Source organism: Solanum lycopersicum, chromosome 11 (assembly GCF_036512215.1).
Source record: "Solanum lycopersicum chromosome 11, SLM_r2.1".
Classification (NCBI taxonomy): Eukaryota; Viridiplantae; Streptophyta; class Magnoliopsida; order Solanales; family Solanaceae; genus Solanum; species Solanum lycopersicum.
In genome coordinates this window covers 55214823-55234503 of record NC_090810.1, presented here as the reverse complement: position 1 = coordinate 55234503, position 19681 = coordinate 55214823, and the positions used below count along the sequence as shown (strand labels likewise).

The following is a 19681-nucleotide window of genomic DNA, read 5'->3' as shown; positions in this document are numbered from 1 at the left end:
CCTGCATGCAACACAAATTTAAAGAAGAGTTTTATTTAGTAGAACATATATTTGAAAACCAAAAATATTAGTAAGAAAATTATATAAGAAAAGTTTTTAGCTAGCTGCATGATAGTATATCTTGATAGATACACAAAATAATTACAAAAATTACCTGCTTTGACCATTTGATCAACCCTCATGTCAACTCTACGATTCAAGACTAATTGCTCAACATCAATCCAAATAAATCAACTATCATACTTATATTTGAACATGAACACAGGATCTTCCACAAGTTTTTCGATATTCGAATTTGATCCTTCAACAATAATTGGAACATATTGACTCTTCAATATTTTTTCTATATAGATGACAGATTCCAAACAAATATCTTCAGCTGTGAGGTCTGAATCTGGTCCAATTTCACCTAAGAAAATTTGATCAAGTATACTTTCTCAGAATTGAAAGAAATAATTTTTTAATAGTAAATATATTTTTCACTAGAATCTATAGTTACTACTATAAAGTTATCTAGTTAGTCATTTGATATAAGTAATCTTGAGAATAAATATGTATACCTAAGAAATAGAGTCGTACACCTTTTTTTCTTTGTGTGTGATCTTGTTTGTAACAATTTCAAGTCCCTTGTAAACTTGCATTTTATTCGAGTTGATTATTTTTCCTCGAAAATGTGTGGCAAGGTCAACAGAGAGATAGGATTTTCCCATTCCTACGGCCCCGATTATGAAGATCAATTTCTTCTTGAACTCTTCATTGTTGATGAAAGTATTCATTTTATCTACACAAAAAAAAATTAGTTATTATAGTGAATTCATAAAGTCATAAATTAAAAAATATTGTAAATATAAAGCTAGTAAGTAGAAACCTTACTTGACTTGGAATATAGTATCTAAAATTATAAAATTTTCTTGATGGTGGATGTGACAAAAAAATTACATTCAGCTTTTATAGTAAAATCTTTTTGTGGAGTTATTAATTGACATACCAATTTCATAATTACTGATATATTTTAGGATAAGAATGACTTTTAAAAGCTTATAGATATGTCAACTTGAATTTTGGTAATTATTATTAAATATATTTTAGGATAAAGTTATTAGTGTACGTTGCTAGGAGACCACATAGAGCTAGGATTTTATAGTAAAAGTTTGATTTTTATAGACTTATTAATTAGTAAACCAAATTAAATATATATAAATTCATATCTTTTAGAATAAGAATAGTTCATTAAAAAATTTAGAGATGTGTCACCTAAATCTTTGGCGATTAAGCTTAAATTATTTTAGGATGACGTGTCTAGATGTATATTGTTATGAGATCACAAGCAGTTACATAAGGATTATACAATGAACTCAATAATATTATTAACGGAATATATTCAAGTGATAATGCGTCAAATCTTACACTATTCAACAACGCACTTATAAGTGTTAAGTCTAACTCCATAAGAGGGAAATTAACAATTATCGATAACTATTTCAATTAGGAGTATTTATATTAACTTGTGCACCATATAATAATAGATAAGGATGTAACGACCTGTTTAGTCGTTTTGAGCAGCAGATTTTAATTTTGGAAAAGCTGTCTTGGTCGACGGACCGTCGTAGGCACGACGGACCGTCGAGGGTGTCTCGTTCCAAAACACTTAGAATTCTGAAAATTGGGTACTGAAATCGACTCTCTGAACTTCGTGACGAAATGGCAGGACGGACCGTCACAGGCATGACGGGCCGTCACAGACTCTTCAGTAGATTTCAGTCTCTGAACTCTGTGACGGAAGCAGCAGAACGGACCTTCGCAGTCACGACGGCCCGTCACAGGTTGCGTAATCCCAGGCTGAGTCGGATTTCTTTAAATGTTTTAAGGGACGTTTTGGACTATTCCTGCTTTAATTATAAAGTTAGTGGTTTAATATTATTAACTTAATTACTTGGGGGTTAAAAGAGATAATCTTGAGTTAATTAGTGGGTTACTATTCCATCTTTTATACTTAATTATATTCTAATTAGGGTAAAAGAAAGAGGGTTTGAATAAGAAAAATAGAAAGAAAAAAGAGAGAGAGAGAGAGTCGAACGAGAAAGAGGAGAAACGAGAAGAAGAACAAAGCTTTGGGAAATTGCTTGCTTGATCAAAATTCTTCGGTGGAGGTAGGTTATGGATTTTATACTATTCGTAGTTAACTCTTAATAGCAAATGATATGTGTTGGGTTATACTGTAAAGTCTTCTATATGCTTAATTGTATGCTTGCATGAATGTGATTATATAATTGTGATATGATGAAGCTATTGAATCCCAAATCTTGAAAATCCCTTGTTAATGATGATGCCTTGGTATAAGAGAAGGCTTGATGAACTAAAGTAATGAGATTGATGATGCTTTGGTATAAGAGAAGGCTTGATGAACTAAAGTAATGAGATTGATGATACCGTGGTATAAAAGAAGGCTTGATGAATTAATAGAATGAGATTAGTGGAGCGGGTATCACGAACCGACACGTAGAATTAGGGGATCAAGTGTCACGAACCGACATGTAGAATTAGGGGATCAGGTGTCATGAACCGACACGTAGAATTAGGGGATCGGGTGTCACGAACTGACACGTAGAATTAGGGGATCGGGTGTCACGAACCGACACATAGAATTAGGGGATCGGGTGTCACGAACCGACACGTAGAATTAGGGGATCGGAGTGTTACGTTCCGACACATAGTAGTAGGGGAGCGGAGTGTCACGTACCGACACAAGAATAAAGGTGATGAATCTTGAAAGATGTTAATATACTCAATCTAATGAACCTAATTCCCAAATGAGTATGGTATTGAGGCTTGAGTCCTCATGTGTGAACTTGGCGGTACTTATTAACGATTATAATACTTGTTGTTGCTACATGTTGAGTAATGTAGTTGATATTATATTATTACTTGATATATATTGTTTTCTATTTTGAGTTGTCCGATGATACCTACTCAGTACTTGTGTTTTTGTACTGACCCCTACTTGTATGTTTCTTCTTTGTTATATGTGGAGTGCAACAAACATACCGTCGTCTTCAACTCAACCGCAACTCTAGCCAGTCTTCATTACTCCGGATTTCAGGGTGAGCTAATGCTTCTAGCTTGGACTGGATCTTCCTCTTCATGTCTTGATGCCTTGAAGTTCCGGCATGGACTAGCTTTTTATGTATTTTAGCTTCTTAGATACTTTTAGATTAGTAATTTGAGGATAGATGTTCTTGTGATGATGACTTCCAAATTTTGGGGATAATGATAAGTTTGAGTTTTAGAAGTTGATTATTGATTTTCATTAATGAGTTTAAGTCTTCCGCATTATATTATGTTAATTATGTTTGAAATGTAGGGGTTCAGATTGGTCGGTTCGCTCACATAGTAGGATAAGTGTGGGTGCCACTCGCGACCCATTTTGGATCGTGACAAACTTGGTATCAGAGCATTAGGTTCGTTGATCTCATCAGACAAGAACGAGTCTAGTAGAGTCTTAAGGAACGGTAGGGGGACGCCTTTACTTTTCTTTGAGAGGCTATAAGACTTTCGGAAAATTCCATTCTTTCTTTCTTTCTTTCGTGCTATTACTTGGATCCAATTAGTATCTAGGTGATACAAATTGGTATCTGACCATCTTCACTCTATTTCGCAGATGGTTAGAACTAGAGAAACAACCGCGCCAACATCAACATCGGCAAGACAAGATGCATCTGAGCCAGCCACTGAGACTGTAGCTCAAAGAGGAGCAGTAGCAAGAGGCCTTGGTAGAGGTCGCAGGAGGACGTCCTCTAGAGGAAGAGGACGAACGTCTGGCCCATCTGGTACTAAGGCGGTGACTCCTCCACCGACTGAGGAAGTAGTAAGAGAAGGGGAGGATGGGGAAAATGAACAAGTACAGAATGAGGAATTACCACCCCAACCTATCCCAGAGAAGATCAATCAGGTTCTTGCTTATCTTACCGGGTTATCTGATCAAGGCCAAGCGCCTCCAGTGTTTTCTACACCAGCACCTCAGGCTCCGGAGGTACAAGATGCGGCTACTGTGGCTCCCCGCATGGATGCCTCATTTGAAAAAGGCACGTTTCCTCGTCTGACTACAGGGCCTATAATGACAAATGATCAGCATGAACTTTTCAGTAAGTTCTTGAAATTGAAACCTCCAGTCTTCAAGGGTGTTGAATCTGAGGATGCCTATGATTTTCTGGTTGACTGTTATGAGCTACTACACAAGATGGGTATAGTAGAATGGTTTGGTGTTGAGTTTGTGACTTATCAGTTTCAAGGGAACGCCAAAATGTGGTGGCGGTCACATGTTGAGTGTCAACCTACAGAGGCACCACCTATGACTTGGGCATCATTCTCTAGCTTGTTTATGGACAAGTATATCCCCCGGACTTTGAGGGATAGGAAAAGAGATGAGTTCTTGAGCCTAGAGCAAGGTAGGATGTCGGTTACTACATATGAGGCTAAGTTTCGTGCATTATTCAGGTATGCCACCCAACTTTGTTTCAGTCCACAAGAGAGGATTCGCCATTCTGTGAAGGGGTTGAGGTCAGAATTGTGGATTTCATCCTTACAGGTAATGTCTACGGCAAAATCCTTTCAAGAAGTGGTAGATTTCGTGATAGAGGTGGAAGGAGTGAAGCCAGATGACTTCACCATGGCATCAACATCAAAAAGGTTTCGAAAGGGAGGTGAGTTTAATAGTTCTTACTCTAGAGGACAGGGTTCAGGAGGTTACTCAGTTCGACCAATTCAGTCTTCACTACAGACTATAGTTGGGGGTCCACCCCAGACCGGTCAACACTTCTCTGAGAGACCCATGCTTGACTCCAGAGAGTGTTATGGATGTGGGGAGACTGGACAATTAGGAGGAATTGTCCAAAACAGAGTTATAGACCCCCAATAGCTAGAGGTAGAGGTGGTCATGGTAGAGGCCGTTATTCTGGAGGACGTGGTGGCCGAGGTAATGGTGGTCATGAAAACGGCCGGGGTGACGGACAAATGGGAACTACTGCAGCACAACCTGTTAGAGGCAATGGACAGACTGGTGATAGGGCCCATTGTTACGCTTTCCCTGGGCGGTCGGAAGCGGAAACATCAGATGCTGTTATCACAAGTAATCTTTTGGTTTGTGATTGTATGGCTTCTGTATTATTTGACCCTGGCTCTACATTTTCATATGTATCTTTCGCATTTGCTAATGGTCTTAATTTACATTGTGAATTGCTTGACATGCCTATTCGTGTTTCTACTCCGGTGGGTGAGTCTGTGATAGTTGAAAAAGTCTATAGGTCTTGTTTGGTGACTTTTGTGGGGAGCAATACTTATGTAGACTTGGTTATCTTAGAAATGGTTGATTTTGATGTAATTCTGGGTATGACTTGTCTTTCTCCGAATTTTGCGATCTTGGATTGTAATGCTAAGACTATGACGTTAGCCAAGCCTGGGACAGATCCGTTATTGTGGGAGGGCGACTTCACTTCCACTCCGGTTCGTATCATCTCCTTTCTTCGTGCTAAGAGGATGGTTAGTAAAGGGTGTTTAGCTTTCTTGGCACATCCCAGGGATGACACTACCCAAGTACCTTCAATTGAGTCGGTTTTGGTAGTCCGTGAGTTTCTGGATGTGTTCCCTGCAGATCTTCCTGGTATGTCACCGGATAGAGATATTGACTTTTGCATCGATCTAGAACCGGGTACTCGACCCATTTCTATACCCCCTTATAGAATGGTTCCCGCGGAGTTAAGAGAGTTAAAGGCCCAACTTGAAGCGTTGTTGAGCAAAGGCTTCATTATACCAAGTGCATCTCCTTGGGATACTCCGGTGTTATTTGTGAAGAAGAAGGATGGGAGTTTTCGGATGTGCATAGACTACCGGCAGTTGAACAAGGTAACTATTAAGAACAAGTATCCCATTCCTCGCATAGATGACTTGTTCAATCAGTTACAAGGTGCTTGTGTCTTCTCTAAGATTGACTTGAGATCCGGTTATCATCAATTGAAAATACGGGCAACGGATGTGCCAAAGACTGCTTTTCGGACCAGGTATGGGAATTACGAATTTGTAGTAATGTCTTTTGGTCTTACGAATGCCCCTGCTGCTTTCATGAGCCTGATGAATGAGATTTTTAAGCCATATCTGGATCTCTTTGTGATCGTATTTATTGATGATATATTGGTATACTCAAAGAGCAAGAAGGAACATGAGGAGCACTTGAGAATGGTATTGGAAATGTTGAGGGAGAAAAAGCTTTATGACAAATTCTCCAAGTGTGAGTTTTGGCTAGATGCAGTGTCCTTCTTGGGGCATGTGGTTTCTAAGGATGGGGTGATGGTGGATCCTTCTAAGATTGAGACAGTAAAGAATTGGGTAAGACCTACTAATGTGTCAGAAATAAGGAGATTTGTTGGTTTAGCTAGCTATTACCATCGATTTGTCAAGGGATTCTCTTCCATTGCTTCCCAATTGACGAACTTGACTAAGCAGAATGTTCCATTTGTATGGTCGGACGAATGTGAGGAAAGCTTTCAGAAATTCAAGACCTTGTTGACTAGTGCACCAATCCTTACCCTGCCAGTGGAAGGTAAGAATTTCATTGTCTATTGTGATGCATCCTATTCGGGTTTGGGTGCAGTGCTAATGCAATAGAAGAACGTAATTGCTTATGCTTCAAGGCAATTAAAGGTGCACGAACGTAATTATCCGACCCATGATTTGGAATTGGCTGCAGTAGTGTTCGCCTTAAAGCAATGGAGACACTATCTGTATGGGGTTAAGTGTGAAGTGTACATAGATAATCGTAGCCTACAGTATGTCTTTACTCAAAAAGATTTGAATTTGAGACAGAGGAGATGGATGGAACTACTGAAGGACTACCATATCACTATCTTGTATCATTCGGGAAAGGCTAATGTTTTGGCAGATGCCTTAAGTAGAAAGGCAGGGAGCATGGGAAGTCTAGACCACTTGCAAGTTCTAGACGTCCATTGACTAGAGAGGTTCAGACTCTGGCTAACGACTTTATGAGGTTAGAAGTAAATGAGAAAGGAGGATTGTTAGCTTGTATGGAGGCAAGATCTTCCTTTCTTGACAAGATTAAGGGAAAGCAGTTTAATGATGAGAAATTGATCCGGATCCGAGATAAAGTGTTGTGAGGAGAAGCTAAAGAAGCAACAATCGATGAGGAAGGTGTTTTGAGAATCAAGGGAAGGGTATGTGTACCCCGCGTTGATGATTTTTTGATCAACACTATTCTGACAGAGGCTCATAGTTCAAGGTACTCTATACATCCTGGTGCAACCAAGATGTACCGTGACCTAAAGCAACACTTTTGGTGGAGTAGAATGAAGTGTGACATTGTGGAGTTTGTTGCCAAATGTCCAAATTGTCAGCTAGTAAAGTATGAACACCAGAGGCCTGGAGTCACACTTCAGAGAATGCCTATACCTGAATGGAAGTGGGAAAGAATTGCAATGGACTTCGTGGTTGGTCTTCCAAAGACATTGGGGAAGTTTGACTCTATTTGGGTAATCGTTGATAGGTTAACTAAGTCTTCTCACTTCATTCCAGTCAAGGTGACCTACAATGCGAGAAGTTAGCCAAAATCTATATCTCAGAAATCGTTCGATTGCACGGAGTTCCACTCTCCATCATATCAGATAGAGGTACGCAGTTTACTTCTAAGTTTTAGAGAACATTGCATGCTGAATTAGGTACTAGGTTGGACCTTAGTACTGCATTTCACCCTCAGACCAATGGTCAGTCTGAGTGAATAATTCAAGTGTTGGAGGATATGCTTCGTGCATGTGTGATAGAATTTGGTGGTCATTGGGATAACTTCTTACACTTAGCGGAGTTTTCATACAATAATAACTATCACTCAAGTATTGATATGGCTCCATTCGAAGCATTGTATGGGAGGAGATGTAGGTCTCCCATTGGTTGGTTTAAGGCATTTGAGGTTAGACCTTGGGGTACTGACCTTTTGAGGGATTCATTAGAGAAGGTGAAATCTATTCAAGAAAAGCTCTTAGCGGCTCAAAGCAGGCAAAAGGAATATGCAGATCAAAAGGTTAGAGACTTGGAGTTCATGGAGGGTGAGCAAGTCTTGCTGAAGGTTTCACCCATGAAAGGGGTGATGCGGTTTGGAAAGAGAGATAAGCTAAGCCCAAGGTATATTGGACCATTTGAAGTACTTATGTGAGTAGGGGAGGTGGCTTATGAATTAGCCTTGCCCCTAGGACTGTCAGGAGTGCATCCGATGTTTCATGTGTCTATGTTGAAAAGATACCATGGGGATGGAAACTACATCATTCGTTGGGATTCAGTTCTGCGTGATGAAAATTTGTCTTATGAGGAGGAGCATGTTGCTATTTTAGATAGAGAAATTCGCAAGTTGAGGTCAAGGGAGATTGCATCCATCAAAGTTCAATGGAAGAATCGACCCGTTGAAGAAGCCACTTGGGAGAAAGAGGCTGACATGCAAGAAAGATACCCACACCTGTTTATAGATTCAGGTACTCCTTTTCGCCCTTGTTTTTCTTCTTACGATCGTTCAAGGACGAACAATGGGTAAATTGGTATCTATTGTAACGACCTGTTTAGTCGTTTTGAGCAGCAGATTTTAATTCTGGAAAAGCTGTCTTGGTCGAGGACCCCATGACAGACCGTCGTAGGCACGACAGACCGTCGAGGGTGTCTCGTTCCAAAACACTTAGAATTCTGAAAATTGGGTACTGAAATTGACTCTCTGAACTTCGTGACGAAGTGGCAGGACGGACCGTCACAGGCATGACGGGCCGTCACAGACTCTTCAGTAAATTTCAGTCTCTGAACTCTATGACGGAAGCAGCAAGACGGACCGTCGCAGTCACGACGGCCCGTCACAGGTTGCGTAATCCCAGGCTGAGTCGAATTTCTTTAAATGTTTTAAGGGACATTTTGGACTATTCATGCTTTAATTATAAAGGTAGTGGTTTAATATTAATAACTCAATTACTTGGGGGTTAAAAGAGATAACCTTGAGTTAATTAGTGGGTTACTATTGCCATCTTTTATACTTAATTATATGCTAATTAGGGTAAAAGAAAGAGGGTTTGAATAAGAAAAATAGAAAGAAAAAAAGAGGGAGAGAGAGAGTCGAACGAGAAAGAGGAGAAACGAGAAGAAGAACAAAGCTTTGGGAAATTGCTTGCTTGATCAAAATTCTTCGGTGGAGGTAGGTTATGGTTTTTATACTATTCGTAGTTAACTCTTAATAGCGAATGATATGTGTTGGGTTGTATTGTAAAGTCTTCTATATGCTTAATTGTATGCTTGCATGAATGTGATTATACAATTGTGATGAAATAAGCATGATGAAGCTATTGAATCCCAAATTTTGAAAACCCCTTGTTAATGATGATGCCTTGATATAAGAGAAGGCTTGATGAACTAAAGTAATGAGATTGATGATGCCTTGGTATAAGAGAAGGCTTGATGAACTAAAGTAATGAGATTGATGATGCCTTGGTATAAAATAAGGCTTGATGAATTAATAGAATTAGATTAGTGGAGCGGGTGTCACGAACCGACACGTAGAATTAGGGGATCGAGTGTCACGAACTGACACGTAGAATTAGGGGATCGGGTGTCACGTACTGACACATAGAATTAGGGGATCGGGTGTCACGAACCGACACGTAGAATTAGGGGATCGGGTGTCACGAACCGACACGTAGAATTAGGAGATCGGGTATCACGAACCGACGCGTAGAATTAGGGGATCGGGTGTCACGAACTGACACGTAGAATTAGGGGATCGGAGTGTCACGTTCCGACACATACTAGTAGGGGAGCGGAGTGTCACGAACCGACACAAGAATAAAGGTGATGAATCTTGAAAGATGTTAATATACTCAATCTAATGAACCTAATTCCCAAATGAGTATAGTATTGAGGCTTGAGTCCTCATGTGTGAACTTGGAGGTACTTATTAACGATTATAGTACTTGTTGTTGCTACATGTTGAGTAATGTAGTTGATTTTATATTATTACTTGATATATATTGTTTTCTATTTTGAGTTGGCCGATGATACCTACTCAGTACTTGTGTTTTTGTACTGTCCCCTACTTGTATGTTTCTTCTTTGTTATATGTGGAGTGCAGCAAACATACCGTCATCTTCAACTCAACCGCAACTCTAGCCAGTCTTCATTACTCCAGATTTCAGGGTGAGCTAATGCTTCTAGCTTGGACTGGATCTTCCTCTTCATGTCTTGATGCCTTGAAGTTCCGGCATGGACTAGCTTTTTATGTATTTTAGCTTCTTAGATACTCTTAGATTAGTAATTTGAGGATAGATGTTCTTGTGATGATGACTTCCAGATTTTGGGTTTAATGATAAGTTTGAGTTTTAGAAGTTGATTATTGATTTTCATTAATGAGTTTAAGTCTTCCGCATTATATTATGTTAATTATGTTTGAAATGTTGGGGTTCAGATTGGTTGGTTCGCTCACATAGTAGGATAAGTGTGGGTGCCACTCGCGACCCGTTTTGGGTCGTGACAAAGGACTTTATTGAATAAAGCTTCAATCACCGTGATAGAATTAGGTAGAATATATTCGTTACGGATATATTACAAATTTACTATTTTATCTTCTTTGTCTAGGTAACATTTTTAAGTATTGAGTTAAGAATTCTATTATTCGATATCCTTTTAGGGTGGAATTTTCCCGAACATTTATGGTGATTAATTATTTTATCACTCTATTAGCTTGACATTATGAGTGATCTCATGAAATTGTGTACGTATGCATTTGTATTAATATATATTAAATAAAGAATACTTGGACTTGGACTTTGGGCTTGGGCTTGGGCTTGGGCTTGGATCGAAACTTAAAATAAAATTTTCATCTATAGATAAGAATTTTTTTTAGAGACAAGAGTAAAATATATAGAAATAAGGGGCATATCATACATATATATATTTGTAATGCGATACAAACTGTACAAAATAGGTCAAAAATAAAGAGACCAAAACAGAAGAAGGAGATAATGACAGTTTATGTACACTCAATAATAATATTGTGATGATTGTTTTTGGGAAATCTCTTCAAAATATCTAGGCATGGTTGCAAAACTGTATTCGTCCATGCTTCGTCAAGATCTTCTTTGAAAACGGCTGTAGCAATAATATGATACACTGACCACATTTTCTCGCTTATTAATCGTTGAATCTTGTCAAGTTGGTTACAAATTAACATACGAGTATTACGCTTGATACTTGAAATTAAAGCTTTAAGAATCATCTGCTTTGATTCATCATCTCCGTCTATGTTTGTTTCTTCCCTTAAATATCTGTCCATTTCAGGGACACCAAAGGACCGTCGGATTCCTTTGGTGTAATCTTCATCTGGAATGAAAATTTGTCGCACCTCATCCACTAGCCCTGCATGCAACACAAATTTAAAGAAGAGTTTTATTTAGTAGAACATATATTTGATAACCAAAAGTATTATTAACAAAACTATATAAGAAAAGTTTTTAGCTAGTTGCATGATAGTATATCTTGATTGATACACAAAATAATTACAAAAATTACATGCTTTGACCATTTGATCAACCCTCATGTCAATTCTACGGTTCAAGACTGATTGCTCAACGTCAATCGAAATAAAGCAACTATTATACTTATATTTGAACATGAACACAGGATCTTCCACAAGTTTTTCAATATACGAATTTGACCCTCCAACGATAATTGGAACACGTTGAGTCTTCAATATTTTTTCTATATAGATGCCAGCTTGCAAACAAAAATCTTCAGCTGTGTAGTCTGAATATGGTTCAATTTCACCTAAGAAAATGTGACCAAATTAACTTTCTCAGAATTGAAAGAAATAATTTTTTAATAGTAAAGTATATTTTTCACTAGAATCTATAATTATTGCTATAAAATTATCTAGGTACTCATTTGATATAAGTAACCTTGAGAATAAACATATATACCTAACAAATAGTATCATACACCTTGTTTTCAGTGTGAGTGATCTTGTTTGTAACAATTTCAAGTCCCTTGTAAACTTGCATTTTATCCGAGTTGATTATTTCTCCTTGAAAATGGGTGGCAAGGTCAACAGAGAGATGAGATTTTCCTGTTCCTGTGGCCCCCATTAGGAAGATCACTTTCTTCTTGAACTATTCATTGTTGATGAAAGTATTCATTTTATCTCCAAAAAAAAATTAGTTTATAATAGTGAATTCATAAAGTCAGACATTAAAAAATCTTGTAAAATATAATGCTAGTAAGAAGAAACCTTGCTTGACTTGAGATATACTATCTAAAAATATAAAATTTTCTTGATGGTGGATGTGAATTTTTTTTTTACAATTCAGCTTTTATAGTAAAATCTTTTTGTAGAGTTATTAATTGACATACAAATTTTATAATTACTGATATATTTTAGGATAAGAATGACTTTTAAAAGTTTATAGATATGTTAACTTGAATTTTGGTAAGTATTATTAAATATATTTTAGGATAAAGTTAGTAGTGTACGTTGATAGGAGACCACATAGAGCTGGGCTTTTATAGTAAAAATGTGATTTTTATAGACTTATTAATTAGTAAAAAAAATTAAATATATATAAATTAATATATTTTTGAAGAAGAATAGTTCATTAAAATCTTTAGAGATATGTCACCTAAAATTTTGGCGATTAAGCTTAAATTAATTTAGGGTGACGTTTCTAGATGTATATTGTTATGAGATCAAGTAGTTACATAAGGCTTGTACAAAGAACTCAATAATATTTCTAATGGAATATATTCAAGTGATAATGCGTCAAATCTTACACTATTCAACAACGCATTAAAAAGTGTTATGTCTAATTCCATAAGAGGGAAGTTAACAATTATCGATAACAATTTCAATCACGAGTATTTATATTAACTTGTGCATCATATAATAATAGATAAGGACTTTATTGAATCAAACTTCAATCACCGTGATCGAGTTAGGTAGAATATATTCATTACCTATAGATTACAAATTTACTATTTTATCTTCGTTGTCTATATATCATTTTTAAGTATTGAGCTAAGAATTCTATTCTTCAAAATCCTTTTCAGGGTGGAATCTTCCCGAACATTTATGGCGATTTATTATTTTATAACTCTATTAGCTTGACATTATGAGTGATCTCATGTAATTGTGTGCGTATGTATTTGTATTAATATATATTATATATAGAAGACTTGCACTTTGATTTGGGGGTTGGGGTTGGATCGAAACTTAAAATAAATATTTCATCTATCGATAAGAATTATTTTACATACAAGAGTAACATATATAGAAATAAGGGTCATATCATACATATATATTTTTAATGCGATACAAATTGTACAAAATAGGTAAAAAAATAAAGAGACCAAAACAGAAGAAGGCGATAATGACAGTTTATGTACACTCAATAATAATTTTGTGATGATCGTTTTTGAGAAATCTCTTCACAATATCTAGGCATAGTTGCAAAACAGTATTCGTCCATGCTTCGTCAAGATCTTCTTTGAAAACGTCCGTAGTAATAATATGATGCACTGACCACATTTTCTCGCTTATTAATCGTTGAATCTTATCAAGTAGGTTACAAATTAACATACGAGTATTACGCTTGATACTTGAAACTGAAGCTTGAAGAATCATTTGCTTTGATTCATCATCTCCATATATATTTGTTTCTTCCCTTAAATATATTTCCATTCCAGGGACACCGATGCACCGTCGGATTCCTTTGGTGTATTCTGCATCTGGAATGAAAATCTATCGCACCTCATCCACTAGCGTTGCATGCAACACAAATTTAAAGAAGAGTTTTATTTAGTAGAACATTTCTTTGATAACCAAAAGTATTATTAAGAAAATTATATAATAAAAGTTTTTAGCTAGCTGCATGATAGTATATATTGATTGATATACAAAATAATTACAAAAATTACCTGCTTTGACAATTTGATCAACCTTCATGTCAACTCTACGGTTCAAGACTGATTGCTCAACAACAATCCAAATAAAGCAACTATCATACTTATATTTGAACATGAACATAGGATCTTCCACAAGTTTTTCGATATACGAATTTGACCCTCCAACAATAATTGGAACACGTTGAGTCTTCAATATTTTTTCTTTGAATATTGAATATACTGATAAATTGTCAATGCAATAGGTTCTAACTAAATTGTGGGAGCTACTAATAACCAATAATCAAACAATATAAGTTAAATGTTATGTGATCTATTGCGATGCATCCAAAGTTGTCCTTGGTTGTGTGTTGATGCAACGAGATAAAGTTATAGATTATGCTTCTAGACAACTTAAGGTGCATGAGAAAGACTATCCAACTCATGACCTCGAGCTTGCAGCACTGGTGTTTGCACTTAAGATCTAGAGACACTACTTGTTTGGTGTTCATATAGATGTATTCATTGACCATAAGAGTCTTTAGTATGTGTTCACCCAGAAGGAGTTGAATCTTCTCCAGATAAGATGGCTTGAGTTCCTTAAGGATTATGATATGAGTGTGCATGACCATTTTGGTAAGGCGAATGTATTAGCAAATGCTCTTAGTAGATTATCTATGGGTAGTGTAGCCCATGTTGAGGAAGAAAGGAAGGAGCTAGTGAAGGATGCTCATAGTATTGCTCGCTTGGAAGTTCGCCTTATGAGCATATCAGACAGTTGCTTACCAGTTCAGAATGGGGAAAAATCTTCTTTGCTAGTGGAGATTAAGGAAAAGAAAGACAGTGATCCAATCTTGCTTGAAATTAAGGGTGAAATCCATAATCAAAGAGAGGAGGTTTTCTCCCAAGGGGTAGATGGTGTACTTCTCTACTACACATAGATTGTGTTTTCGTAATGTGGGCAAGTTGAGACATCATATTATTGCAGAATTCCATAACTCCAGATATTCTATTCATCCATGTACCACGATCTGCGGAAAGTCTATTGGTGGAATGACATGAAGAGAGATATAGAAGATTTTGTGAGTAAGTGCTCCAATTGACAGCATGGTTAGCTTGGAATAACTTGTGGTCGATGTAGATCGGGGCATGAAACAAAGCACATGTAATCTTTTAAATTGCAAGAAAAAGAACAGTAGAAGATTAAAAAAAATTGTGGTTAAAAGAAATGAGAGAAAGTATTTTTAATGTGTTATAGAAATGGTCATAACCTTTAAGAAGTCAAAACCTTTTGAAAAAGTCACAACTTATTTAAAAATGAAAACTCACAACTTATTGAATAAGTTACAACTCCTTGGATAGGAACAACTCTTTGGAAAAGTCACAACTTAGTGAAATTATATTTTTTGTATCTTATCGGAATAATCTTGACCTTTTGAGAATTCCTGACATTTTGAGAAGTCATAGCCTTTTATAAAAGTCACAACTTATTGAAAAATGACATTTCCTAGAAGTCACAACTCTTTCAAAAGTCGCTAGTCGTTGAAAAAATCACAACTCTTTGGAAATGCACGACTCTTTGGAAAAGTCACAACTCAGTGAAAAATCACAAATCTTTCAAAAAAAGTCACAACTTATCAGAAAAGTCACAACTCACTGAAAAAGTCACAAACTAAGTTAGGGATATTTTAGTAATTTAAAATTCAAGTTAGAAGTTCATGCATTTAAGGTGATACATACATGCATACATACATACATACATACATACATACATACATACATACATACATATATATATATATAGATAGATAGATAGATAGATAGATAGATAGATAGATAGATAGATATATCAATTGTGTATAAGAATCATGACACCTTGTTACATTAAAAAAATAGGGCTTTTTGCTATTCTTAATTTTTATATTAGAATATTTTCCAAGTACGAAAAAATTCACTAATATTGTTATTTTCATATCACTTTACAGCCATGGTAAGTAAGTAATTGCAATAATAGTGACATTTTAAATTTATTATGGAGGGTGTTTTGTATATGATCTTCAGATAATCTATGTCAAATGAACCATTAATCTTGAAAAGATTAATATAGATGTATATGAGTTGCATATCATGTTGCTTCATGAATTAGTACTGGAAATGCATGATGAAAATGTGGAAACATTTGATGTAGAATCAACAAGAATGATTGTTGTTACATGTTAAATATTGATTTGATGTTTTGAAATTTCTTAATAATTTGAATGATTCAGATTTTTTTGATGTGTCAAATTAATTTACCTTTAGTTGTTGAGGAGATATCGGTATTGCGTAACACTAATGGTGATATATCCTCCCCCCAACAAATAGTATTGATGTGTCCTCCTCCAACAAAAAGATAGAGATTGAGTGTTGTCATCTCAACCATTTAATGAAAATGAAAATAAGGGCTTAAATGAAAACCAGTCCCTTAGAGTTAAGAACTAGTCTCCTAGAGTAAATGTAGAGTTTCATTTTATTGTTATTCACTCTATGATGTTGATGAAACATTTCTAATTTGAGTGATTTTGATGAATTGCTTCAAGCTATAGATAGTGTAACATTCAAGAACAAGCTAAATAGAAAGTTGATAGGGTAAATCTATATGAGCAACCATCTGGCCTTGTAGGTATAGATATTGGTTTTGAAGACATTTATAAGTGCTAGAGGGAAGAAGGAGACGTTGAGCTTGGAACCCTAGTTGTATTCCTAGAACTTGAGATATATTAATTAATGTAAAAAAGTTTCCTTTTGTGTTCAATTATCTATGTGGCAAAAAAGACATGGTGTGTGATCTTCTTTTCTTAACATGTCTAAACCACTTTAACCTCACTTCTCTCATGTTATTCACCGCGAAAGTGTTGTTGAATACTGTAAATTAACGACATTTTGGCACAATAACATATTTTAAGTGCCACAAAATTAAAATGTCTTCTTTACTTTTAAAAACCTTGAAACAATAGCTTTCTTACTATAACTTGGAACAAGCTCTTGTTATACCTTAGTAACTGAAGCCTAGCGAATGAAGAGACAATTTGGACATTTTGGACTTGGAACCCTAGCTTTCTTCCTAGAACTTGAGAGAGAATTAGAGGGGATGAACTTGAATGTGGATTTGGGATTTGAGAGAATGAGAGAGTAGGGTAGATTTAGGATTGAGAGGTAGCTATAGGTCTTAGAATTAGGTCAAATGATGTGGCGTAGACATTAAATACATAGAAAAAGACCCAAATATACCTTTAAGAATTAACTGGCAGAAGTGATCTATGATTGGAACCTAAGGTATGTAGACCTTTCTATGGCTCGTATTGGTCAACCTTAAAACCAAATACACATTAATAACTTGTGTTCCCATATACCTACATCTAACACCCCCGATCCACAACGTTTCCTCACTTCATTCATATCCAAGCATGACCATGTGTCACGCTCGAGAGCACCCCCAAGACATAACCGGCGTCTTGTTCTTCAAAGAGGACTTAGACTAGCCATTAGCATACATCATGAAATATCATTGGTAGAAAAAAATACGGAAAATTAAAACATTTACATAGTGAAGTGTACTCAGACTTCTCAGATATCATATATGGAGTTTACATAGACTCCTCCATTATGAATTTTACATAGATCTATCATTTTGCATAATCAATTCATTTAAGTAGTCTAATACTTTGTCTCACATAAATCCATTTAAACGAGAGTTACAAAGGTTTGGGCAAAGCCCTTACAAGTACAATATGTCACATATATGCTTAAAACAATAGTCTCAAGAATAAGGAAAGAATAAATGTCTTTAGATATAAACAATACTACTAGGATAGAACAAGTGGCACCACCCTCGAACTTTGAGGATTCAACAACAATTTGGGGGAAAGTCAAAGTCTTCTTGCAAATGGCCCCTAAGCACCTCAACATCCTGAACCTACATATTTGTAGAAACATAAGGAATATGGGTTAGTACAACCACTTGTACTATGTATGGAAACATATGCACATAAAACCTTTAAATACGTGCATAAAAGGGACGATTTCTTTGGAAGCATGCTAAGTCATTTGGAAAGCCTTCGTGTATACACATATGAGAGAATATACAAGCAAATGATCAAAACCACATATGACATATTCATATTCATATATAGTAACAACACCAAAATTAAGTCATATAAGAATATCATATTCAAGAGTTCATATCATCGAAGCATATAAGACCCTTACCAGCAATCTCATCCCAAGCCTACAAGTGCAATGCTCATGTTAAGCCCCATAACTCCACATAATAAAGTAAACTAGAAAAGAGATCATAAGTAGTGCCTTACCCCATATGACATACCATCATGAGTAGTCACCAACATACATATCAAGTTAGACCAATATCATGTTCATCAAATGAAACCAACATCATATAAGAGCAACATCATATAAGACCAACATGATACATTTCATTATAACACAAGTCCATAAGAACATAAAAACAACCTCCTATGACTCCCCTCAAGGTTAAATTGTCTAATACATAGGTAAAAGTCTAATACCCTTACCCTACTAAGTAGTACCCCCTTAATTTACCCTAGTTAGTGTCCATCTTTATTACTTCCATTCATTAATTTTACTTTCAGGAACAATCGCCTTAACCGACAATAGACCATGTGAGCAAAACATGGAATCCGTTGTCATGAAACCCTAAATCGAAAGAAGGTGATCTACTTGGCAAGGTAGAACCAAACATGAACATAACATTCTAAGAGGATCCACTAGTTTCCATTCCTATGGGGGAAACATAGTTAAGGAACTAAGAGATATACTAGAAACTCATGTATGAGTATTGCATGGTAGTCTCCATCTCATGAGAACATTAGTGAACCTACGTTCCCTCTTGGGAAAGGAAACCTATCACATCTAGTTCGCTCGGTGCTAAGTTAAATTTCCTTTGAAATGCCTTTAGGTCATTCTTAATCATCAAATCTTAATATAGTTCATAGAAGACTAACCCCTTGTATAATTATTTCATTAGATCATTAGGTATAGGATGAGAACTTCCTTTTATCACAATCCATCATTAGTGAGATCAACAAATCATAGTCATATCATATAAGTCACACAAGAGAATCACCTTCAAACTTGTATCATCTTACCCTTACGATGATCTCACAATTCAACATATTCATAACATGCCATCATAATCATCATATAATCATCTTCTTAATCTATTCACATAATCATACTTCAATTAAATATCATCATCAAGAATAAACCAACATTATGGAAGTAGAGAACTCATAATCATAAAGGTCTTACCAAATAGCTTCTAAAACCTTCTTCAAGATCTTACCATCTTCATCAAAAAATTCAATGATACACTCATCATCATCATCATCATTAAAGTGAATCAAACAATTACATAATCAATTCCAACAACCCTAATCATATACAACTTCAATTCATGGCTAGGGTTAGGGAAAATGGTTCAATAATGAATCTTTTAGGATGAACCCATCGGTAATCCCTTAAACTTGACACTTTCACTTAGACACTTCAAGTAAGCCTTATTCATTTTAAACACCTAAAGTAGGTTTTGATTGTGTCATTTTGACACATTTTTTATATTTTCAAATTCAGCTTAGGCGCGTTGGACAAAAACTTTTTACGTGGAGAAATAAATAAATCTACATGTGACACATCCGCCCGGCCTAGAACC

The 19681-nt window shown here is 36.0% G+C and overlaps 1 protein-coding gene across 1 annotated transcript; it reads right to left on the bottom strand.

Moving 5' to 3' along the window:
* Window positions 1-230: 230 nt before the first annotated feature.
* On the bottom strand, window positions 231-12164 carry LOC138339475 (adenylate isopentenyltransferase 5, chloroplastic-like). The gene is made up of 4 exons (XM_069291076.1): window positions 12005-12164; window positions 11593-11847; window positions 11257-11439; window positions 231-409 (listed from the first exon to the last, which is right to left on the bottom strand). The coding sequence occupies exons 1-4, from the start codon at window positions 12162-12164 to the stop codon at window positions 231-233; spliced, it is 777 nt and encodes a 258-aa protein (XP_069147177.1).
* Between the last annotated feature and the right edge of the window lie 7517 nt (window positions 12165-19681).

What these genes read in the sequence shown, in the direction of transcription:
- LOC138339475 (XM_069291076.1), bottom strand. Translation starts at nt 12,164, where the DNA reads ATGGGGGCCACAGGAACAGGAAAATCTCATCTCTCTGTTGACCTTGCC. An exon ending in CAAGGTGTATGATACTATTT is followed by an intron (nt 11,848 to 12,004) that starts GTTAGGTATATA and finishes ACATTTTCTTAG; the next exon opens with GTGAAATTGAACCATATTCA. An exon ending in TGATCAAATGGTCAAAGCAT is followed by an intron (nt 11,440 to 11,592) that starts GTAATTTTTGTA and finishes TGTTGCATGCAG; the next exon opens with GGCTAGTGGATGAGGTGCGA.